Source organism: Dreissena polymorpha, chromosome 12 (assembly GCF_020536995.1).
Source record: "Dreissena polymorpha isolate Duluth1 chromosome 12, UMN_Dpol_1.0, whole genome shotgun sequence".
NCBI lineage: Eukaryota > Metazoa > Mollusca > Bivalvia > Myida > Dreissenidae > Dreissena > Dreissena polymorpha.
Window position 1 is genome coordinate 24,695,723 of NC_068366.1, and position 20,903 is coordinate 24,716,625.

The 20,903-nt window shown below is 31.7% G+C and overlaps 2 protein-coding genes and 1 long non-coding RNA gene across 4 annotated transcripts in view; 1 reads left to right on the top strand and 2 right to left on the bottom strand.

Moving 5' to 3' along the window:
- Nucleotides 1-20,903, bottom strand: part of LOC127852968 (paramyosin-like) — a 76,457-nt gene that overhangs the window by 40,866 nt on the left and 14,688 nt on the right. The gene's annotated exons all lie outside the window — the stretch shown is intronic.
- LOC127852988 (uncharacterized) lies at nt 449-1,793 on the bottom strand. The gene is made up of 3 exons (XR_008036389.1): nt 1,719-1,793; nt 883-998; nt 449-622 (listed from the first exon to the last, which is right to left on the bottom strand). It is a non-coding gene; the product is annotated as an uncharacterized LOC127852988 (long non-coding RNA).
- Nucleotides 12,501-15,401, top strand: LOC127852976 (uncharacterized). The gene is made up of 3 exons (XM_052387090.1): nt 12,501-13,608; nt 14,098-14,349; nt 14,679-15,401. Exons 1-3 carry the CDS (start codon nt 13,466-13,468, stop codon nt 15,154-15,156), a joined length of 873 nt encoding a protein of 290 aa, XP_052243050.1. The 5' UTR covers nt 12,501-13,465; the 3' UTR covers nt 15,157-15,401.

Consider the following 20,903-nt stretch of genomic DNA (forward strand, 5'->3'; position numbering starts at 1 on the left):
ACTGCGGTATTTATAATTGAAACCAACGAAAAAACATCGCAAAACTTTAATCAAGATATAATTAAAAAAAGAATCACAGATTCGATAATACAAATCACAGATGCGATATATAAATGAATAACGTAAATCCAAATTATTGCACAATTATTTGAGAATGATTTCAAACACACAAACGATCTAAACGAAACCTAACAATTAATCAAATTCGGATAACTTTAGAATCATTTTGAAAAGTAAAGTAAAAGTAAAACAACGAATAAAATAACGTAAAACGATAATGAAGTTACACAGACAAACTGTAAACTATAATGTTTTTTAATCAGTATTCACGAATTTATGTGAAGTCCTCACGTATCGAGAAAGGTTTGTTCTGCATTTGTACGTTTTGAAACACTCCTCACTACTGTAAAACTTGTCATGCATGTGGGCATTGACGTGCTCTCTGAGGTCATTTTCACTCCTAACTGCCAACCCACACTGGTAACATTTCACCAACCCCTCTTTTTTGCACTTTTCTCTCTAGCCACGAGTAGGTACTTGTCCGCAAAGCTCCTGCCGCACTGTACACACACGTGACATTGGGGTCCTTTGTTCGTTGAAGCCTTCTAAGATTGTAGGCATCCTGAGAAAAAAACAACATATTTTATTCACGTGACATTTCAATGCGGAAACACGCTATTTCAAAAATGTTAGTATCTGAGGACACGTGTTCGTTAGTTTTAAATTACAAACGATTTGACGATTATTGAGTTATATCAAAATATATGAAAACCTGAGAGATGAGATATATTGTATATTTGTGTTGTTTCAAGAAAATCCGTTCATCTGTGTGTAAGCATAACTGTATAAAAATGTAACTATTTTTAAGGTTTTTAATCTTACCTGAAATGCTTTCCCACAGCAGTTATAGTTTCCAGAGTTAGCGTGTCCCCTAATGTGGCGCAATAATCCAGCTCTGGTCTTCGACATTTTTCCGCATTCGGAGCATTGAGCCATACCTTAAAGCAAATATAATATCAAAAATAATATACGATACATTACTTCACCTGACAGTAGTGTTTGGCGCCAAAATAAAAATGGAATTTGATACAATAACATAAAGTGTACACTTATTTAAGGTAAGCATAGACTTGTCATCGATTTAAGATGCTCCAGCGTAAGATTTTAACATTATAATGTGGATTGTACAGCATGCCTGTAAATCATAATTATGTATTAGTTCAACAAGCGGTGCAAGCGTAGTGTATAGCCATTATGTGTTTTACATGCTAGCGCATTTAAAATACATTGTTGACAAGCATTTTTTTAACAACTAAATAGAACTGAAAAACTTAAAAACAGTATACCACACAGATCCGTTGAAAAACGTATACCACACAGATCATTTTACTGTAAGAATAGTTTTCTTGAATTATGTTTCGTAAATAAATAACAGAAACCTGAAAATGGATGCAAAATGATATAGTGTAAGCTCCGCCCATAAAATTTATTTCTTAATTGCACCAGAGGTGATGTTTTTGTGTAAAAAAAATAATGTCTCCACACTGATCCTACCCTTTTCTTACCGTTCAAACGCGCGGTTGCACTTTACTGAAAAAATACTTATTTGTTTTATAAAATCATGATACCTATAGAAAACTCTCATGAATGAGCGGGCTCTCCACTTTATCCCATTAAAAATGGTGACATATTAAAAAAGTTATCCTTAAAAATCTTACCTTCGTCGCGCTTTTGTTGATATTTTACTCCCCACACAGATCTTAAAAAGTCACGTGGTATAGGCACCGTGAATATGTAACTATGAATTTTGGGTTCATTTTAGGACTATTGCGTAAATTGCCATCACATGATTTGTGTTTGTAACTTTCAATAAGAATTATCCGAAATGACACCAACAATATAGTTCTTTCAATTATTCAGGAATCTAAATACATATTTTTTTCGGAAAATGGGAAAAGTATAAAAGACGGAATGGTTGATTCGCTTCTAAGCGCCCACGCTGTTTTCAACAAATGTGAACATTTTTTACCATTTTCCTTTTTGTCCGAGAACCACATATGGAACTTTCAAGTTTTTACCTGATAAATTTATAGAAAAAGGGTATGCACATACATTTTTAATTTCAATGACGATGTGATACAAACACGTATTAACATCACAGAAAATTGTAATAGAGACTAAAAATACTGTTGCACAACTACTAGGCAAATATGTTAAAATATTGATGACACATGAAGCGAGCCATGTATATGTTAATAATGAAGAAGAATATTCATGGTAAATACATGAAGCTATTATTCAATTACAGTCGGGGCAAGCTCCAACGGACAATGGGATTCACGCGTAAGAGCTAGCACTCCCCACACGCACGCACACACGCACCCACGCACATAGACACGCAAGAAAATTGACGTGAGTAGTAGGAAAGTAGGTATTTCGTGGCCATCTTGGACGCCATCTTTGAGATCCCAACGTTCTGATTGGTTGAAATGGAGTGAGATCGGTCTTCTGATTGGTTGATAGGTTTGGCGGTCTTCTTGGCGGTTTACAACCGTCGGTTTTTGGCGGTTTGATATATGATGAGTAAGAATGTTGGCGGTTTGACGCCATCTTGACGGTTTCACTTCCGTCGGTTTTTAGCGGTTTCGTATGAGTAAGAATGTTGGCGGTTTTGCGGCCATCTTGACGGTCTCCGTCGGTTTGAAATATAATACGTGAGCATTTTAGCGGGCGGTTCGAATAATTGCCGCTATATTGACGAGTTCACTTGTGTCGGTTTTAAATATGATAAGTGAGCATTTTAGCTGTTTTACTACTATCGGTTTAACATTTCATGAGCGAGCATTTTGGCGGTTTGAATGATTGCCGCTATATTGACGATTTTACTTTTGTTGGTTTGAAATATGATAAGTCTAATTTTACAGACCATATTTTGTAAATCAGTATGTGGCAAGAAGGCTTATGTATGGTAAGCCTGTTGTAGCAGACGATAAATTCCATTCTCCTAGCAGAGTTGTCGTTGATACCTCAACATAACGTGATGAACCGCTGTGTATTGGTACACTTTGCAAAGGGTTTATAAATATGACTTAGTGTTTAACAGCCAGTAAAATGAGATTGGCCAGTCTGGTGTTTATCATTGAAATCTGTACATATTGACTGCTTTCAGTGAAAACAGGGCTTAATGCATATCAAATGAGATTAGCCTTTGTATATTGATTAGCCTGTGCAATGCGTAGAAGCTTATCAGAGACATTTTACAACAGCAAACACGTTCAGTGCTTATACATCAATTTAACGAAGCATTTTCGAGTGGTTATTCTTTTCGAGCCAGTCCGCTAGTATAAATAAGCGCGCGTCTTTTACTCAATAAACTTCACGAGTTGTTTTGTTGATTGCATTAGTAATGGTATAATGGTGATTGTGAATAGGAGTTAAAAACATGAAAGCATTTTACTCTAAAATAAATACAGCATTCAAAATGTACCCGACTAGTGGTTTACATACTTAAGCGTCACAATCATGGGGTGTAATTTGTAGTTAATTTAACCAAGAGACTTTTAAATCTGTTAGTCAGCGTTTGAAGTATCATTACACTAACCCCCTTTTCACTGAGCGCATTTTTGTAATTTCAAGTACAAAAGAGAAGTGAAGCGGAGTTCATTACAGTATATTATCTAATCAACAATCCATTGAAGCGGACGAGACGAGTTGTCTAACATACATTGCGTGGAGATTATCAAAATAGCATTTGACAGGGGTGTCTAGGCTCCGACAGAATTATTCAATTATAAACAAAGGTCAATATAACCTTTAATTTAGATAGTTGCGGGTTTTTTTTATGATAAAAGCCCGGAAGACCGATTAGATTTGTCATACATTAAGTTATTATTTTTGTTTTTAATTTCAGGGTAGTTAATTTAATTAGAAGTAGTAAGAAGGATTTTTTTTCTGATATCATCACCACAAGACCAGTTGAAATAAAAAGACAACTTCACAGGAAATACTTAAATTGCCAAAGTCATTACTTGGCTTAATGTCAGTAGTAATTAGTTAATACGCGAATTCAACGCTTGACTTCAACATAACTCCAACAGTAAAGGAATTCACCACACACATAGTCCAAGTCCATTTACTGGTACAACTAATGAAAAAAGCGTTTTCCCTCCAAAATTATGACATATTATTGAAATTATTATTATGAATAAAGACTTTTAACTTTCGTATTATTCGTGGTTCGTATTACGGGACACACTCTTGAATTGGCGCATGTGATCATAGGATTTTGAATCTGGAAACGCATAATACCTGGTAAGTGAATAATTAATTTCTTACATTTTGTTATCTAAAAAAGTCGTTCCATATTTTTTCCAAAATTTAAGTGAGCAAATAAGGGGTGTCACGACTGCTATAGGGACACAAAGCGTATCGCAAATAGTTCAATCTTTTGATGGGAACCCAAAATAATTTAACATTGGATTAAAAATGTAAAAAACTATGGACCGCGTACGAATTACAGGAGAATAAATTAAAATCAAATGCGTACCAATTAAGTTAAGGGTTTGACAGTGACTACATTCATCGCTATCTGACTGATATACAACATGGGCATGAGCACATTGAAGTAGAAATTATAACAACATCATGACAATGAATTTTTTAAAGAATATTTTTGAAGAGTTTTACATTGTTTATGATGTATCACACGAATATAGAATTATGCACGGATTGGTATTTAAAGAAAATTGTTAAATTAGTTACATACACATAAAGTAGGAAGTGTCAGATGTTTACATACTTTTAAGTAAGAGATAAATAAAGAATTAGAGACGCACACATAAAAATAGTAAAATTAAAATGACACAATAAAAATAGAAACAGTGAAATGACAAATTAAAAATAGAATAAGTAACCTTACAAATTAAATATGGTGTAGGTATATATATTCATTATCAGTACAATTGTTTTTAGTGCATATATATGTTACGTCTTGTTAAATGTGTTGTAACTGTCTTGAGTAAATTGATTTCAGAATACTTGAATAAGTTTACATTGTTTTGTACTTCATCAGAATTAAGAAATTAACAATGAACATAACAGAACAGAAGACTGGCTAAGACTGACGATGTTCTATGTACAAGTCGTAATACAATTTCTGTTTTTTTCTGTTCTGTTATGGACCATGATTAGCTGCATGGGTTATTCACAAAGATCCTCGCAAGAAATTTATCGATACTTCAGATAAAATAATAATTAAAACAGTTACATATTCCGTAGTAACGACGGAAATTAAATAAATTTGCGCATTTTCAGACTTCGCAATGTTCGCGATCAAACATGTACATAGTTGATAAAGGTTATAATTGTATACGCTTCTCGACAGCAAATGATACAAATTTTGACGTATATAATGACACCAAGATGTAACGGCATGCGTATTTCAAACCTTTATCATACAGTTTATTTAATACAATTAATTTTTTCCAGACATAAAGACGTACAACTACACCACAGAAAATTTAACGGACATCGCAACCGCCACCGGAACCGGATACCAATTTAATTTACCAACGAAACGTTCATATTTAGTGCAGAGAAGTATAAGCATGTTCGCCGAAATTGTCGTGTACTTTGGATTCCTTCCCCTACATTCCTCTTTCTTCGACGGTTTTTTAGATTTCACCCCCCGACAATCCAAGACATACAAATTAAATTACCCCTTTCGAGTAAACAAGATCTACGCAAAATTGCATTCTTCTTCGAAACCTTCAATGAATTAGACAAAGTACGCGACAATGAGGAAATTTCTGTATTCTCATATATGATATTCTCTAACAAAATCTCCCTTACTAACGTACTTTTTTGCATCGATTATTTCCACATTCCCGTACTTGTTGATCAAATGCTTGACCATTTCAGCCGCTATAATGACATTCTAAATTATAAACTTTGTCTATCAATCATAGACGTTTTTGGCATCGACTCATACATAGCTCAAACAGCTTATCTTCGTTTGACCCATTCAAATTCTTTCCCACAAGTTTGGCGACGTTTACCAATCACCGAATTCGTAGGTATGAATGACAAAGCATTGGATTTTTTGGATTTATCTATGTCGTTACATTTTGAACATCTTCCCAGTGGTCATCTCTTTACATGTCACATTTGTTGGAACAAGCTATGGGGCACATATCATCTTAATGATTGTTGTCAATCCGGTTGTCACGCAAGTTGTGGTGATTCGTATATTTTCAAAGAAACCACCCAAACATGTAAATTTTGTCAAAAAACGGAGCCCAGACCGATACCGCGACCCGCAAGTCCTCCACGTGAGCCTCAAAACTGGGAAGATGAACTCCTCTCCTGAACTTGTAGTTAATAAAATGAATAAAAATCCCATAAAAATAAAAATAAAATATAAAAAAAACTTGATTATGATAATGCATTGATTACTCTACAAGGAAATGATAGGATGCACATTTATAGTCTACGTAACATTATTACATTGACAATATGCGAGAAAATAGAATGATATATGTGTGTATAATATAAAATTATCATAGAGAAAATAGCGTGATGTTATGTATATAATATAAAATTATCATATTTTGTCATGAAAAGTAGTCTACGTTGTATTATCGCATTGACGATATGCGGGAAAATAGCTGGATGTTGTGTTTATAATATAAACGTATCATATTTTGTCATTAAAATCTCAATATTGCTTCATCCTATTTTACATGGAAAATATCTTTGTGATGATCCTACATTGAGTAGATGATATGAAATTCTCATATTCTGTCATAGTTAAGGTCAATACTGTTTCATTTTATTTTACATTTATTCTTTTTTTCTTCTTTTGCAGATTAACGAACCTTTCGACGCCACAGGAAGCAATCGCGCGACCAGACGATTCATCACCGGCGAGGGGTCCCATACCTACCATCACCCCACTTTTACATCATGACGCCACCGTTTACTTTTTAAAAATTGATACGTTACCATGGACAATTTTGTCATTGCTCATGATGCTGTTAATTATGCTTTTTATTATGTTGTAACATATCATACTAAATTTGTCATACTCTGACATCTATTATTTCTTTATTGTAAATTGATTTTGTCATCGAAAATCTAATATTTTTTCCATCATAACATAATTTTTTTTGTACTGATTCCTTGTCATTCAGGGTTTGATATTTCTAAAGATTTTAAATTATAAAATATAAAATCTTTCTTTGATGAAAATGAGGTATGTGACGTAACTTTAGAAAATTATATTAGGATTAATAATTTTATAATCTGAATACAGAAGCAAGAAATATATAAAATCATAAATAACAACTCTATAACTAAATAAAGCCGATAAGTAATTAAGATACCAAACGAAAACAAAGTAATTAACGTGTCGTAACACAATTAGGTCTCTTCTACATAATACCTAAAAGTATCGTTACATGCATAGAAACAATTAAACATACATTAGTCAGGGAGAGGCGGCTTCCCGAGATGTATTCTAGGTGTAGATAACAAATTGGGGATGTCTATTCAATTGGAAACCCGCGCGTATAGGAGGCATATATGTCATCTATCCAAGAGCGGCGAACCGCCCTGACAGGCGAGAGTCACTACGAAGTAATTGAGTACGGAACGGGTACTATAAATACACAATCAAACAGAAAGATTTTACCCTTGGCTTCTCTTAGGAAATATTCGTTTTGTGTTATTTACATTGGTTTTGAAATTTGTTTATCTTAAATAAAAAACTTTAACTTTACATTCAGACTTGTGATTCATATTACATGACACTATCAACCATATGTAAATTAACCTTAACTGTAAATCCCCGCCTGTAGAAATCATGTGTTGAGTGGTTGAAAAATATCGTGTGTGGTTTAAAACAATGGCGTTGGGAAGGGGTTTAAACTATGTATTATACACCCCATCTGAATGTGCTCGCTGTTGTATAATCTTAGACGCAACTCAGTTTTCAAAGTTATGTTATAGCTTTTCATATCACAGGTTGAAAAGACCACAACCCATTTAAATTTATAAAGAGGGTGTCTTAAAACGCAGGTCGAGATGTGTGTTGTTGTTTTTTTTCTAATCAGTGAGTACAGACTAATCTTATTTGACATGCATTAAGCCCCGTTTTCCTTGAAAGCAGCCAATATGTACAGATTTCAATGATAAACACTAGACTGACCAACGTTGTCTTACAAGCTGTTAAATACACTATGCAGTGTACCAGTGAGAACAGGCAGATTAGGTGGTTAAACCAAACGCTTTAAGCATTTGTTGTCTGCTAAAGTTAACTAAAGTTATCCACACAGGCAGTCATGGGTTACGGGTCCTATTATAGCTAAGGCATGCATCATTTGTGAGCTTCACTCACAAATAATCAAAGCGCTTAAGGCATTGAAGTTGTTTGCTGTTATCGTCCTTGATTAGCTTGTGCGCATTACACAGGCTAATCAGTGTGCACATGCTTATCTTATTTGACGTGCTTTAAACCCCGTTTTCTCAGAAAGCAGCCAATATGTACAGATTTCAATGATAAACACTAGACTGGCTAATGTCGTCTTACAAACTGGTATATACACTCACTACTAGAGCAGAATCATTTGTCGTCTGCTGCAGACAGGCAGAGTTAATTGTTCCTAGCAGAGTGAGTTGCGGTTCTTATCGTACCTAAAGCTTTTAAGCGCATACTTATTTGTAAAATATGCTCTGTAAATTTAGTAAAAACGGTAATTCTCATTTCACTCCCACACAATGTTTTCATAAAAACGTAATACATGTGGTGAAGTGGTGAAGGCGTCAACGACCTTCAGTGATTTTTTTTATTTATTTATTTATTTATTTTTATCTGGGTATCTCCCTTTAGGGAGGTTACGTATTCCATATTGCGGACAATATTTTTTTTATTTCGTTGAGTATGGATGAAATAGAAAAATTAAGTAAATTAGTACCCCACATACAGGCGTATAATACCATGTGGCATGGGGTAAGTTATATATTTAACATGAACATCGTGTTTATCTAATTTTAGGACAGGACAAAATAGTGGCTATTTAAACTTATAGTGTGAAAATATTTTCCACCTGTAAAAAGATTCTGAACCACGAAAAATACAGAAAAATTTCTATGGTGACTATAGATGTTGAATAAGTTGAATATATCCACACTTTCAGATGCTTTTTGAGCTAAATCACCAATGACTAAAATTTTGAAGTCAGATTCCATTGACCACACATCCATGTCTTCTTTGCTTGGTAAACCCTCATGAAATTCAATTGTTTCTATTTGCTTTTTCATATTATCAAATAAGGGTTGATCTGTCGAATAGCAATAAATGATTTTTTTAATCCCCGTTAACATGAATTGTGCATTTTTAAACACAGTCAAAAGAAATGATGACTTTCCGCTACCACTTGATCCGGCAATAAAGAAAGTTGCAGGGCATTCAAATTTATTACAACAACAACAACATCATGACGTTTATTAAACTCAAATCACAAATACAGTGACACATGAGTATACAGTGGCAATGCATTTTTTACAAAAAGTAATTAACAATTGTGACATGGTGTTAACTATTATTAAGAAATTATAAGAGAGAAAGAGAAATGAAGATAAGATATGGGACATACATTTGAATTGAGTGGGGGAATGCTGATGTTGACCTAAGAAATAAACATTATTTCCTTTGGCCTCAATAACCTGTTTGTTTACCTGGGTAACTGAAACAGACTATAGTAATGTGTTTTTTTTTCGTTTGGCTCTATTTAAAGCCCATTGAATTTGATTGGTTAATTTATTTTTAGCTATGGCGCTTCGCTGATCTATGTGTAAACCCTGTTATTAGGTCAGAAATGTGCGTTTATTTGTGTTTTCACTCTTTTATCTGTGGAATAATCGCGGAGAGTGATTCATTAGTAGTTTGCATGGGTTATGGAGGTTTCGGTAAATGACAAGTTCGGTAAATTGATTTATATAGTAAATGCCGTGGAGGTTTCGGTAAATCGGTATAAATAGGGATTATCGCACATTTTGTCGATAAGCGTGTACATTAATTGAGTTCTTTGGCACTAATTAAATTATCTGTTTAAATGTACGGAGTTGATTTTATCAATTTAGAGATGTTTGCAAAGTGTTAATATTAATTATCCAGGCTTGCAACCTATTAATATTCTAATCAAGGGAGGTAAATTATATATTAAAAGTTTATCTTTAGGTCATGATCGTTTTGTATTTTATATATGTTTTTAAACAATTAGTTGATAAAAACCTTAATTAAAGCGTATCAGATAAAAAAAATAATAATGTGGCTCTTACAAGACGTGGCCTCCACGTGGCAAAAGCTGGACAACATATTCATTATGTTGGCAAACTACCTCATGTTTATATAATGAGAAATTTTCGTTGGTTTAAAATACTAAAATCAAATATGTTTGTTTCTTATATAAATAAATTTATCGCTTCTTTTTCCTACAATCAGGTCAGCACATAAGGTATTATTCTTAAAATAATCTAGATATGTATGTTTAGATCGTGAACATGCTTTAACACTGGTGGCCGAGTTTTTACATACACGATCAGTAACTTTCAAACTGTGAAATAAACAAACGTTTTCCTTCTTTAATCATGTTTACAAAAAAATACTGGTGGTGACATCAACGCACGAGCGTGTTCCGCAAACCTTCGTCTGTACAAGTTGGCCAACCTTCTCAGAGAGGAATCTGAGACAGTTGATCTTCATATACGGCTGGTGAGCCAGCACCTTCTCACGAAGATCAGACGGAAGAAATATGTTGCGATACACGGCAGACTACATCAAGCATGGGATGACTACGAAGAGGAGAAGCTGACAACCACTGATCTACTGAGGATCATCAGCCATATCAATGCCCTGGGACCATCCACGCCGGTCCACCACATGCTCGACGCCGACGAGTTTTGAACGATGTGAATGACTGATATGGTTGAAATGTCACATTAAATTGTACTGTGTCATAAATGTATCTCATTTCTATTAGAAATAAAATTAAATTAAATCAGCATGCGGAAAATCTGAATGATAATAATGTGTCGTATTAATATTGTACTGTGTCAAAAATGATTCTTATTAATATGTGACTAATCCCTCATTTTTTTTAAATGACATGATATATTCAAATATGTCCTTTATATATATATATATCACATTTAATTGTACTGTGTCATAAATGTATCTCATTTTTATTAGAAATGAAATGAAATTAAATCAGCATGCGGAAAATCTGAATGATATATATATGTATATATATATATATATATATATATATATATATATATATATTGTATCCATATATCCATATAATATATGGTAAATAACACGGATTACAAAGTCAATCAGTTATTACTTTTTTATTCAACGGATTTGTTCAGGCTAAAAATGATATCAGTTATTTTGGCCGTAAAACCCATTGTTCCAGTACAGTAGCCAGGTGCCTGTGTATTAAGTTGATAAGATAGTGATCATCACAGCAGCTTGCTATTACACAGTGTATTCATTCTGCTGGCGTTGTGTTAGATGTAATTTTTATCAGTTTTCAATTATGTGTATCTCTTCGCTTAACTCAACGTTCAATGGCACGCGCACTTAACATAATTATAAAACATAACACTATCATTATATTACTTTTTATTAATTACGTAAACGTATCAGAAAGAAATAATAAAACATGTAATATAAAATTCAACATTTGGCTCGTACAAGAGGTGGCCTCCACGTGGCAAGAGCATTGGTTTCATATTCATTATGTTGGCAAACTACCCAATGTTTATATATTGAGAAATTGAGTGTTTATCGGTTGTCTAAAATACTATTGCGCTTTATATTTAAACTGAAATCATTTTTATTAAATCATATTTTACAAGAAACTTTTTAAAATAGCATTAAACTTGATTGAAAATCTTACATTGATTCCGCCATAAATAATATTTATTATTACTATTATGTTATTTAAATAAAAGTACCAATTATAAAAAAACAACAGTATTGCGTTATTTAAATCGCAAATTTACCTACAATTTCCTAACAGAATTCGTTTTTCAGAGGTAGCTCATTCATTTCCCTTAATTCTTTACCGTAGGCATAGCATTAATTACTCAACTCAAAATTAATCCACAGTTTGCAAATAAATGCCCCTAATGTTATTGTAAGCCAATAATAGGTGTCATTAACACCTCGTTGTAGGTATACCACCTCTATAAAAACCAATTTACCGAAACCTCCACGGCATTTACTATATAAATCAATTTACCGAACTTGTCATTTACCGAAACCCGTTTGCATATTAACTTAAGTAATGTGGAGATTTAAAATTTGTGCACTGTACTTGTCTGTTTAAGGTAATTGTATTTGGGATTAATTGGAGTATTGAAAGGATGATCAAATGTGAAATGACACGTTCACGTTACAATAACCGATGTTTATTTTATGCTTTCCGGTGGTTTATAGAGAAATATCAGTGAAATAAAAGTGGTATTTCACTGTTTCAAACAGTGAAACATAACAGTGAAAAATATCGTTATTTTTCACTGTTTCAGTTAGATACTGGAACTACTTCCCCAATAACCCCATGGTGAGCCTCAATTGCAATTTTCATTCAAGGGAGACTAGTCTACTTGAACCTGAAACACACATTTACCTCCCTTAAACATAATTATTTCGTCTGCTGCTTAACTCTTTAACAACAATGGATGAATTGGAAAACAATGAAATAAATCTTCTTTTCTCAAATATCTTTGACTTTGATGACTTTTTTAATGAAATGAATGAACAAGATGATGACAGCGCTTCAAAATCACAAGAAATAACATCAGCAGCACCAACAGCAGGAGCAGCAACATCAGCCCCACATCCACTGGTAACAGCATCAACACAGGAAGAAAAAGAACAAAACCCAACATCAACACCAACATGGAATTTCAGATCTGTAAGTGTGGATAGCTTTCTGCTTGAAAACGAAAATTTAAATACAAAAAAGAAAACCGACAATGACATCAGACTTTTCAAAACTTTCCTAAAAAGTCACAAAAATGAGGCAAGAAATATTGAAAATATACCTCCTCATGAATTGAACCCTCTGGTCTGCGAGTTTTTGTTGGGTGTGACTAAAAAAGATGGATCAGAGTATGAACCCACATCTTTGAGGGCATTTTTAAGCTCAATCGACAGGCATTTAAGGCACATGAACTACAAGCACTCTTTGATAAATGACCCTGAATTTGCCAAAGTGAGGGAAGTATTAAAAAGTAAACAAAAAGCTCTGAAAAAAGAAGGTTATGGAAATAAACCGCATCAAGCCCAGGCATTAACAAATGAACATATTGAAGCTATGTACGCAGCTAAAACTCTGGGAGAAGCCCAAGAGCTCTATTACACTCACTGTGGCTTATATGTACAACCCATTTTGGGATGAGAACCGGCAAGGAAATTCACACCCTATGCTGGGGTGATGTCAGCCTTGGAATCGATTTTGAAACTGGTGAAGAATTCATCACCTTCGACACTGAGCGTCAGACAAAAACCCGTACTGGTGAAAATCCTAGGGATATAAGGTGATTTTCCTACTTTAATATATTTGTACACAAATCTGAATTGATAATTTTTTATTTATATAAAAACTGGTACTGTTTATAAAATATTTAAATGGAATTTTTCTTTAGTAAAAATAATACAAACATGGAGGATATGTGTTGGTTAAGGTAGAATATCGATTTTATTTCACGATTGATCATAGAAATTATTATTTTTACGAGTGGCGAAGCCACAATTGAAAATATATATTTTCTATTATCACAAGTGAATTTATAGACCTTTTTTTACAATATAATTCTTATTTGTATTATTAATATACAGTAGACTTCACTTTTGTTGGAATAGTATTTAATTTAAACAAAACATTTAATGCAACACACATTTTAACTATTCATAGGAAAGTCTAGTTCTGGCTTCCATAACTTTAAATGTCGCTTTTTATGATTTTTTACTGGCGCGACTTTCTGTCAATACTATATAAACTGTACGCTGAAGTTTCTTTAGCTAAGGAAAGTCAAGCCACGGGCATATGCAGTTCCCGAACAACCTGACAGAGATCCGGTGCATCTCTACAAGCTATATGCCGACAAACGCCCTGTTGACATGATGACAGAAGACAGCCCCTTCTTCTTAACTCCTGGCAACAAGACACAGCAATGCTGGTTCAGGAAGTCTGCCATGGGAATAAACAAGCTATACAGCATAATGACCGAGATGAAAACAGATGCTGGTATTCAAGAGCCAAGAATCACCCCATACAGGTCAAAACCCCATATTATATACACTACTTTCATAACAAGACTAAAATATATAATAAAAATCACTTACCTCCCATTTATTAAGTAGGTGTTGTTTGTCCAATTTACATGCTACAACACTCAAAATTTTAATTCATAAAATCTCCTGTACTCGACTAGTACTATTCCTCTACTTTCCGGTTCCATTACATCCAGTACTTGACAGACCACCATGTATTTATTGAAGTGTTTCAAGAGCACACAAAACAATTACAACTTATATCTTATGTAATATGTCATGTGTACCGTTGAATATCGATTTTATTTTTACCATAGAAATAAACTTTTTTCAGTGCAAGAAAGCACTTGATTCAGAAGCTGAATGACGAGAATGTTCCTGCTCATCAAATAATACAGATTTCAGGGCACAGAAATATTAACAGCTTAAATAATTACAGCAGTTTGAACAAGGAACAGTCAAAAAATATTTCAAAAATACTTTCTCATTCAAACCAGTCAGTTGAAAAGCACAACCGCACAGCCACTGCCACTGCGTCAGCCACACCTGCATCAAGTGATTTTCCGATGGCCCGAGGATTTTTTGTCAACTCACATTTCCAGGGCAATGTAACATTTAATTTTCACAACTCTGAATCTTACATGGGCCTTTCCCAGACACAGAACGTAGTCAATCACCAGAGGCAATCTCCATCCCGTACACCGGCGGTAACCGCAGATTCCCCTGTACAGCGACACTACAAGCGAATCCGTCTTATTGCAGAGAGTGACAGTGATTGGTATCGAAACCATTTAGCACAAAAACACTGTTGAAATATGTTTGCGTTCCTAGTTTAATCCAGTTATGTGTTATTAATCCAGCAAGTCGTAAAAGTGTTGTTCAACATGGCGAGCACTTTCGTAACTTTGAGATCAGTTGAATACACAAATTACTACGCCAGTATATGCAACACTATTAATTTCATAATAATTTAAATTAAACTATTGTTTGTAATAATATTGAATGTATAAAGTATGAAAAAGATATATGTTGAATAAAACATTGATTTTAATAGTAATACACTTTTTACAGATGTGAACTATTTTCTTGTGTAGTAAGTTCTTTGTGCGTTCTAAAAATTGAGGCACCCCACGGGGAAACTTAATGAGGCAAATTCGGAAAATTAACAAAACTACAAAAATAAGCATAAAATAAAAAGAAAATTTGTTGGTTTCGGTAGCATATCGAATTTAATTCACTCGTGATCATAGAAAAAAATATTTTCACTCGTGGCTACGCCACTCGTGAAAATATAAATTTCTATGATCACTCGTGAATTAAATTCGATATGCTACCGAAACCAACAAATATCCTCTATTTATTCACAACATTGTCACTGTCAGGCCAGATAACCATGTCCATGTTTGACTTGTGTCAGTGACCATGTGATTCGTAAGTAAAACTTTATGTTATTGTTTCAGCAAGTAGCTGTATAATATAATAATGTACAAAAATGTGTCAATTTGACCTACAGTAGTGAAATTGCATGACATGCAATACTGTGCATGTATTTTTGTAAGTGTACACATGGCACATGAACTTGATGAAGTTTTATTAACTATAAAGGTGAAAGGTATAGATGAGTTTCAAGTGTCATTGATTAGAAACATATATCATTGAGTATTTAAGTAAGGTTAACATTAAACTTGAGGTACAAACATGCGCATTGCATACAATTTGGCTAGTAAAAAGTTTAAAATATAAATTACAATTTGTTAACAACAATTAGGAGTAAATAAGGAATTTGTGGTATTGATAATGGTTGCCGGATTGGAAAAAAAATATGCATAAACAATATTTTAAACATGCGTAGTGAATGAAGTAAGGTATTCAACATTTACTACGATGTAGTAATACCAATTAATATGTAAGATATGCATTCATCTTATAAAATCTTGATTGATTTATTGAAACAAAATGCCAAATATACTGACTGTATAAGAAAATATTTTGTTCTCTACATAATTAAGCTTATCATCGTGTTACTGTTTAAAGTAATATTTTTATGGATGTGGATTAGTCCTATAAAATTTAATTGTAAAAAAATAAAAAAATAAATAAATAAATAAAAGATGATAAACATATGCACCAAGCTAAACTATTCAACGGGTTTATGTTTGAAATAATATTTTTATGAATTTGTATAAGATTTTAAATCCTTTAAGGTTCTTGTAGTCAACAATTCTTTGAATTTTAGTGTATTTGTTCTTCAGTAGTAGTATCCTTTTATAAACTTCTTTCTGTGTTCACTAACAAAGGGACATATAAGTATGTAGAGAATAAAATCATTTTGTATTAATTAGTTATACTTAATTTTTTAATAAAACTTTTTGCTTTAACATTTTTCATTCAGGTTATTTCAAATACACTTTTGTCTTGTAATTATTTTCTTCAATGTCCTAAAATAGTTTTATCTTTGTGATTATTATAGGTCTATTTTTGAACTTTTGTTGAAGTAAATATTTTCTAAATAATTTTCTACAAATTTCGTTTTTTTAAACTACTGATTCAAAAATATTTTTCTTAAAACTATTTCTTAGGCTTTTTTTATTTATTTATTTATTTTTTTTTTTTTTTGATAAAACTTCTTCCTAAAACATTGCTTTTCTTAAAAAAATAAATAAATAAAATCACTAATAAATTTCTTAAACTAAGTTTCCTAAACCATTCACCTTAAAAATATTTTCCATTTAACTTTTTTTTCTATTTAGCTTTCAACTTTTTAAAATTATTTTCATATTTAAAAAATATTTTCATAAAACCATTTTGCATAAATTAGTAATGCTAATTTTTGTGTGTGAAGATTTTAATTAAAACTATTTGCTTTAACATTTTTCATTCAAGTAATTTCAAATACAATTTTGTCGTGTAATTATTTTCTTCAATGTTCTAAAATAGTTTTATCTTCATGTGATTATTGTTGATCTATTTTCTTTTCAACTTTTGTTAGAGTCAATATGTTCTAAATAATTTTCTACAACTTTCGTTTTTTAAACAACTGCTTCAAAAATATATTTTTTTAGACAACTGCTTCACAAATATTTTTCTTAAAACTATTTCGTAGTTTTTTTTTTGTTTTTTTTTTTTTTATAAAACTTCATTCTAAAAAAAGTTCTTCAACTTTGTCCTAAAACATTGCTTTTCTAAAAATAAAAACACTCGTAAATAAATTTCTTAAACTTAGTTTGAAAAACATTCTTCAAAATTATTCACATTAAAAAAATATTTTGCTTTCAACATTTTTACTTTCCAAAATCAAATTTTCAAAAATAGATTGCATAGTCTTCTCATTTTATTTTATTTTTCTTAATCTAATTTTCAAAAAAAGTCTGAATAACTTTTCATACTAAATTATTTCTTAAGCTTATTTTCAAAAACAGTTTCTTATATTTAAAAAAAAAACAACAACATGTGTATAACTTCCCAGATTCAAAAAATTATGTTCGTATGTGTATAACTTTCCAAATTCATAAAATTATAAGACCATTTTGCTTTAATGATTTAAAATTTTGAAGATTTTAATTAAAACTGTTAACTTTTAACATTTTTCAATGTTCTAAAATAGTTTCATCTTCATGTGATTATTGTTGATCAAATATTTATCTCACACGTGTTTGTTCCATTTGTTATGTTATCGAGGTGGTGTGTATATCAATTCCTAAATGTTTTGCTAATACGAAGATTTTTTAATAACATTTTCATACAACTTAATTCTTAAAAAATTGTTCTTTAACTTATTTTCAAAAACTTTCTCATAAAACACTGCTTTTCTAGAAAAAATTCACTCGTAAATTAATTTCTTAAACTTATTTTCAAAATCTTTCTTCTAAATACATAAACCTACGTTTTTTATTCAAATTCTTTAAATTATTTTCATTAGTAAAATTATTTTCATAAAACCATTTTGCATTTATGAGTTATATTAAACAATGTTGATAATTTTAATTAAAACTTTTTGCTTTAACATTTTTCATTCAAGTAATTTCAAATACAATTTTGTCTTGTAATTATTTTGTGTAATTATTTTCTTCAATGATCTAAAATAGTTTCATTTTAATTTGATATAAACTATCAAAACCAGCCATTACTTGTTAGTTATTAATTATGTGATAATTGTTTATCAAATTTAATATGATCTCACACGTGTTTGTTCCATTTGCTGTTTAATCGTGATGGTGTTTTTATCAATTCCTAAATGTTTTGCTAAACATAATGTGCTCACAGTTCTCTTGTTATATTTTAAGTGGTGAATATTTGCATACATTGTCATTTTCCTCACTACCTTTATTAACACAGACATCTTCTGGTGATAAGTTTAATACTATGTACTTGCAACTAGTTTCATATTGTGTTTCTGTTCACGCGTAATATTTATATCATGAGTATATGACTCAGACAATACAATTTTAAAACTGATTTTATCTAGTTTTTTCTATGACCTCACAACAAACAAAAGACACATGCCTTAAGTGTCTTAAATTGTTTTGTGATTTTAACAGTTGCAAATATCTTCAATCACCCTCATTCATTTTGCTTTTTATCAAGAGAATGTACTTGTTTGAAAATAATTGACTGTGCAAAAAAAATTAAATATATACACGTGTTATGCTTTAACAAATAAAGTTTTAGAGTTCGTTATTTTTTAGTAATATCATATTTTTCACAATTAAACTAAAAAAAAAATAATTGGCGCATGATTACATAATGCTCAAACATAATGCCTTAATAAAGAGAAAAAAACTTTTGACATTTTAATCACTGAACAGCTTATTGCATTCTAGGTATATACAAGGAGTAGTGTTAACATTGCACGACTGAACACAGGAAAGCATTCTTATATTGTAATGCATATCATGGTGGGAATGTTTATCTAAACAATAAACTCATACCCGCTATTCTTATTTTGGTTTTGTTTTAATAATTTTCAAAGAATTGTTTGTGAACATCGCTTACTGATTAACTGAAACTGTCGAATAATTACATTACATCTTTTAAAGGTTACATCTCCTCTTTATGAAATTTTATCTCCCTTACAACCTTAAAATCTAATCGGATATCACAGCTTTTAATTAATAACAATAACTATGAATGTGAACATAAATATCTGAATAAAAATAGGTTTTAACCATTAAACAAAAATCATTTCCCTCTTGCGTGTTTATATACTGCACCAATTATGTTTTAATCCAGTATGTACATGCATTTTTCTTATTACCGATTAGCTGAACATTATTCATATTTAATAAATACAAAACATTATTCATAAGTTAATACAAACATATCAATTGACTTTAAAATTGTAATGGGACCTGTAAACAATTAAAACTAGAAACATCGCTTTGGAGAGATAATTACCAAGCATTTGGATGTTAAGATATATATCCGATGAAAATCACTAGATTATTTCACTTGCTTTGTAAATGATCAAAGTTAAATCAGCGTGAATCGTACATGTAAACAAAACTGTCACGCCTGTTACTCTGACCCGATGAAATCACGTGACCAAGTCTACTACACCCGTCAATCACTTTCCCACGCACTTGTCAATAACCTATAGTCTGTTCCAATATTTGAAGTTACTAATCATTTAAAATGTATTACGCCCAGGTAAAAGACCAGTTACCAGGTCATATAATCAACTAGACACACACCACGTCTCCAATGCCCTAAATAATTATTACTTAGGAAAATGTATGTTAGTTATTTCTCAAATAGATCTTACCAAACCATGTAATGTGAAAATTATGCGTCTATGACTATATTGTTCTGTATACTCATGTATTGCAATTGTAACTTGAGTTAAATAAAGTTCTGTTCTGTTCTGGAATTTACATGGAAAAAAGACATGCTGATCATTTAACCCAGAATTTATCTCAAAACACACACATTTAAATATAAAGTTAACCCGATTGAAATTAAAAAATGAAAACCATTGAAATAGAATATCACATAAATTGATTTACTTTATAGCTTCTCGATGACTAGATATAAGCCTAAGCTGTAGATTAATTTTGATTCGAAATTTACTAAACATCAACAACATGGCTTTTTCTTTTTTGTCACACATTTTTAGGATTAACTCGCTAATTACCAATTATGTTTATTGAAATGACACTATCATCTGTTTATCTTTATTGCTTCATGATATGTTTGATCACGTCTCTTTCATTCATATTCTCACCGATCGTCAAACATTGAATAAGTGCGTTTGATATTTTTTCAATTTATTACATCTCTAATATTTTAGAGGCAGAACATAAAAAAAGACTTAACAAAAGAATAAAACAACTTAACAAACTTATTTCGGCTTCAAATCATACTGCTGACATTCGTAAAGTAAACCAAATAAAGCCTTTAGGGCTTTCCCAAGCAGATGTTATTGGTTTAAAGTAACAGGTTGTTTTTGCAACGGATAGGAATCTTTATTATTCAACCAGTTGTTGATAAAATTCAAAGTAAACGCTCCTGGGTATTTTTTTCTCAATATGTGTTGAAATTTCACAGCACCTACTTAACTGCC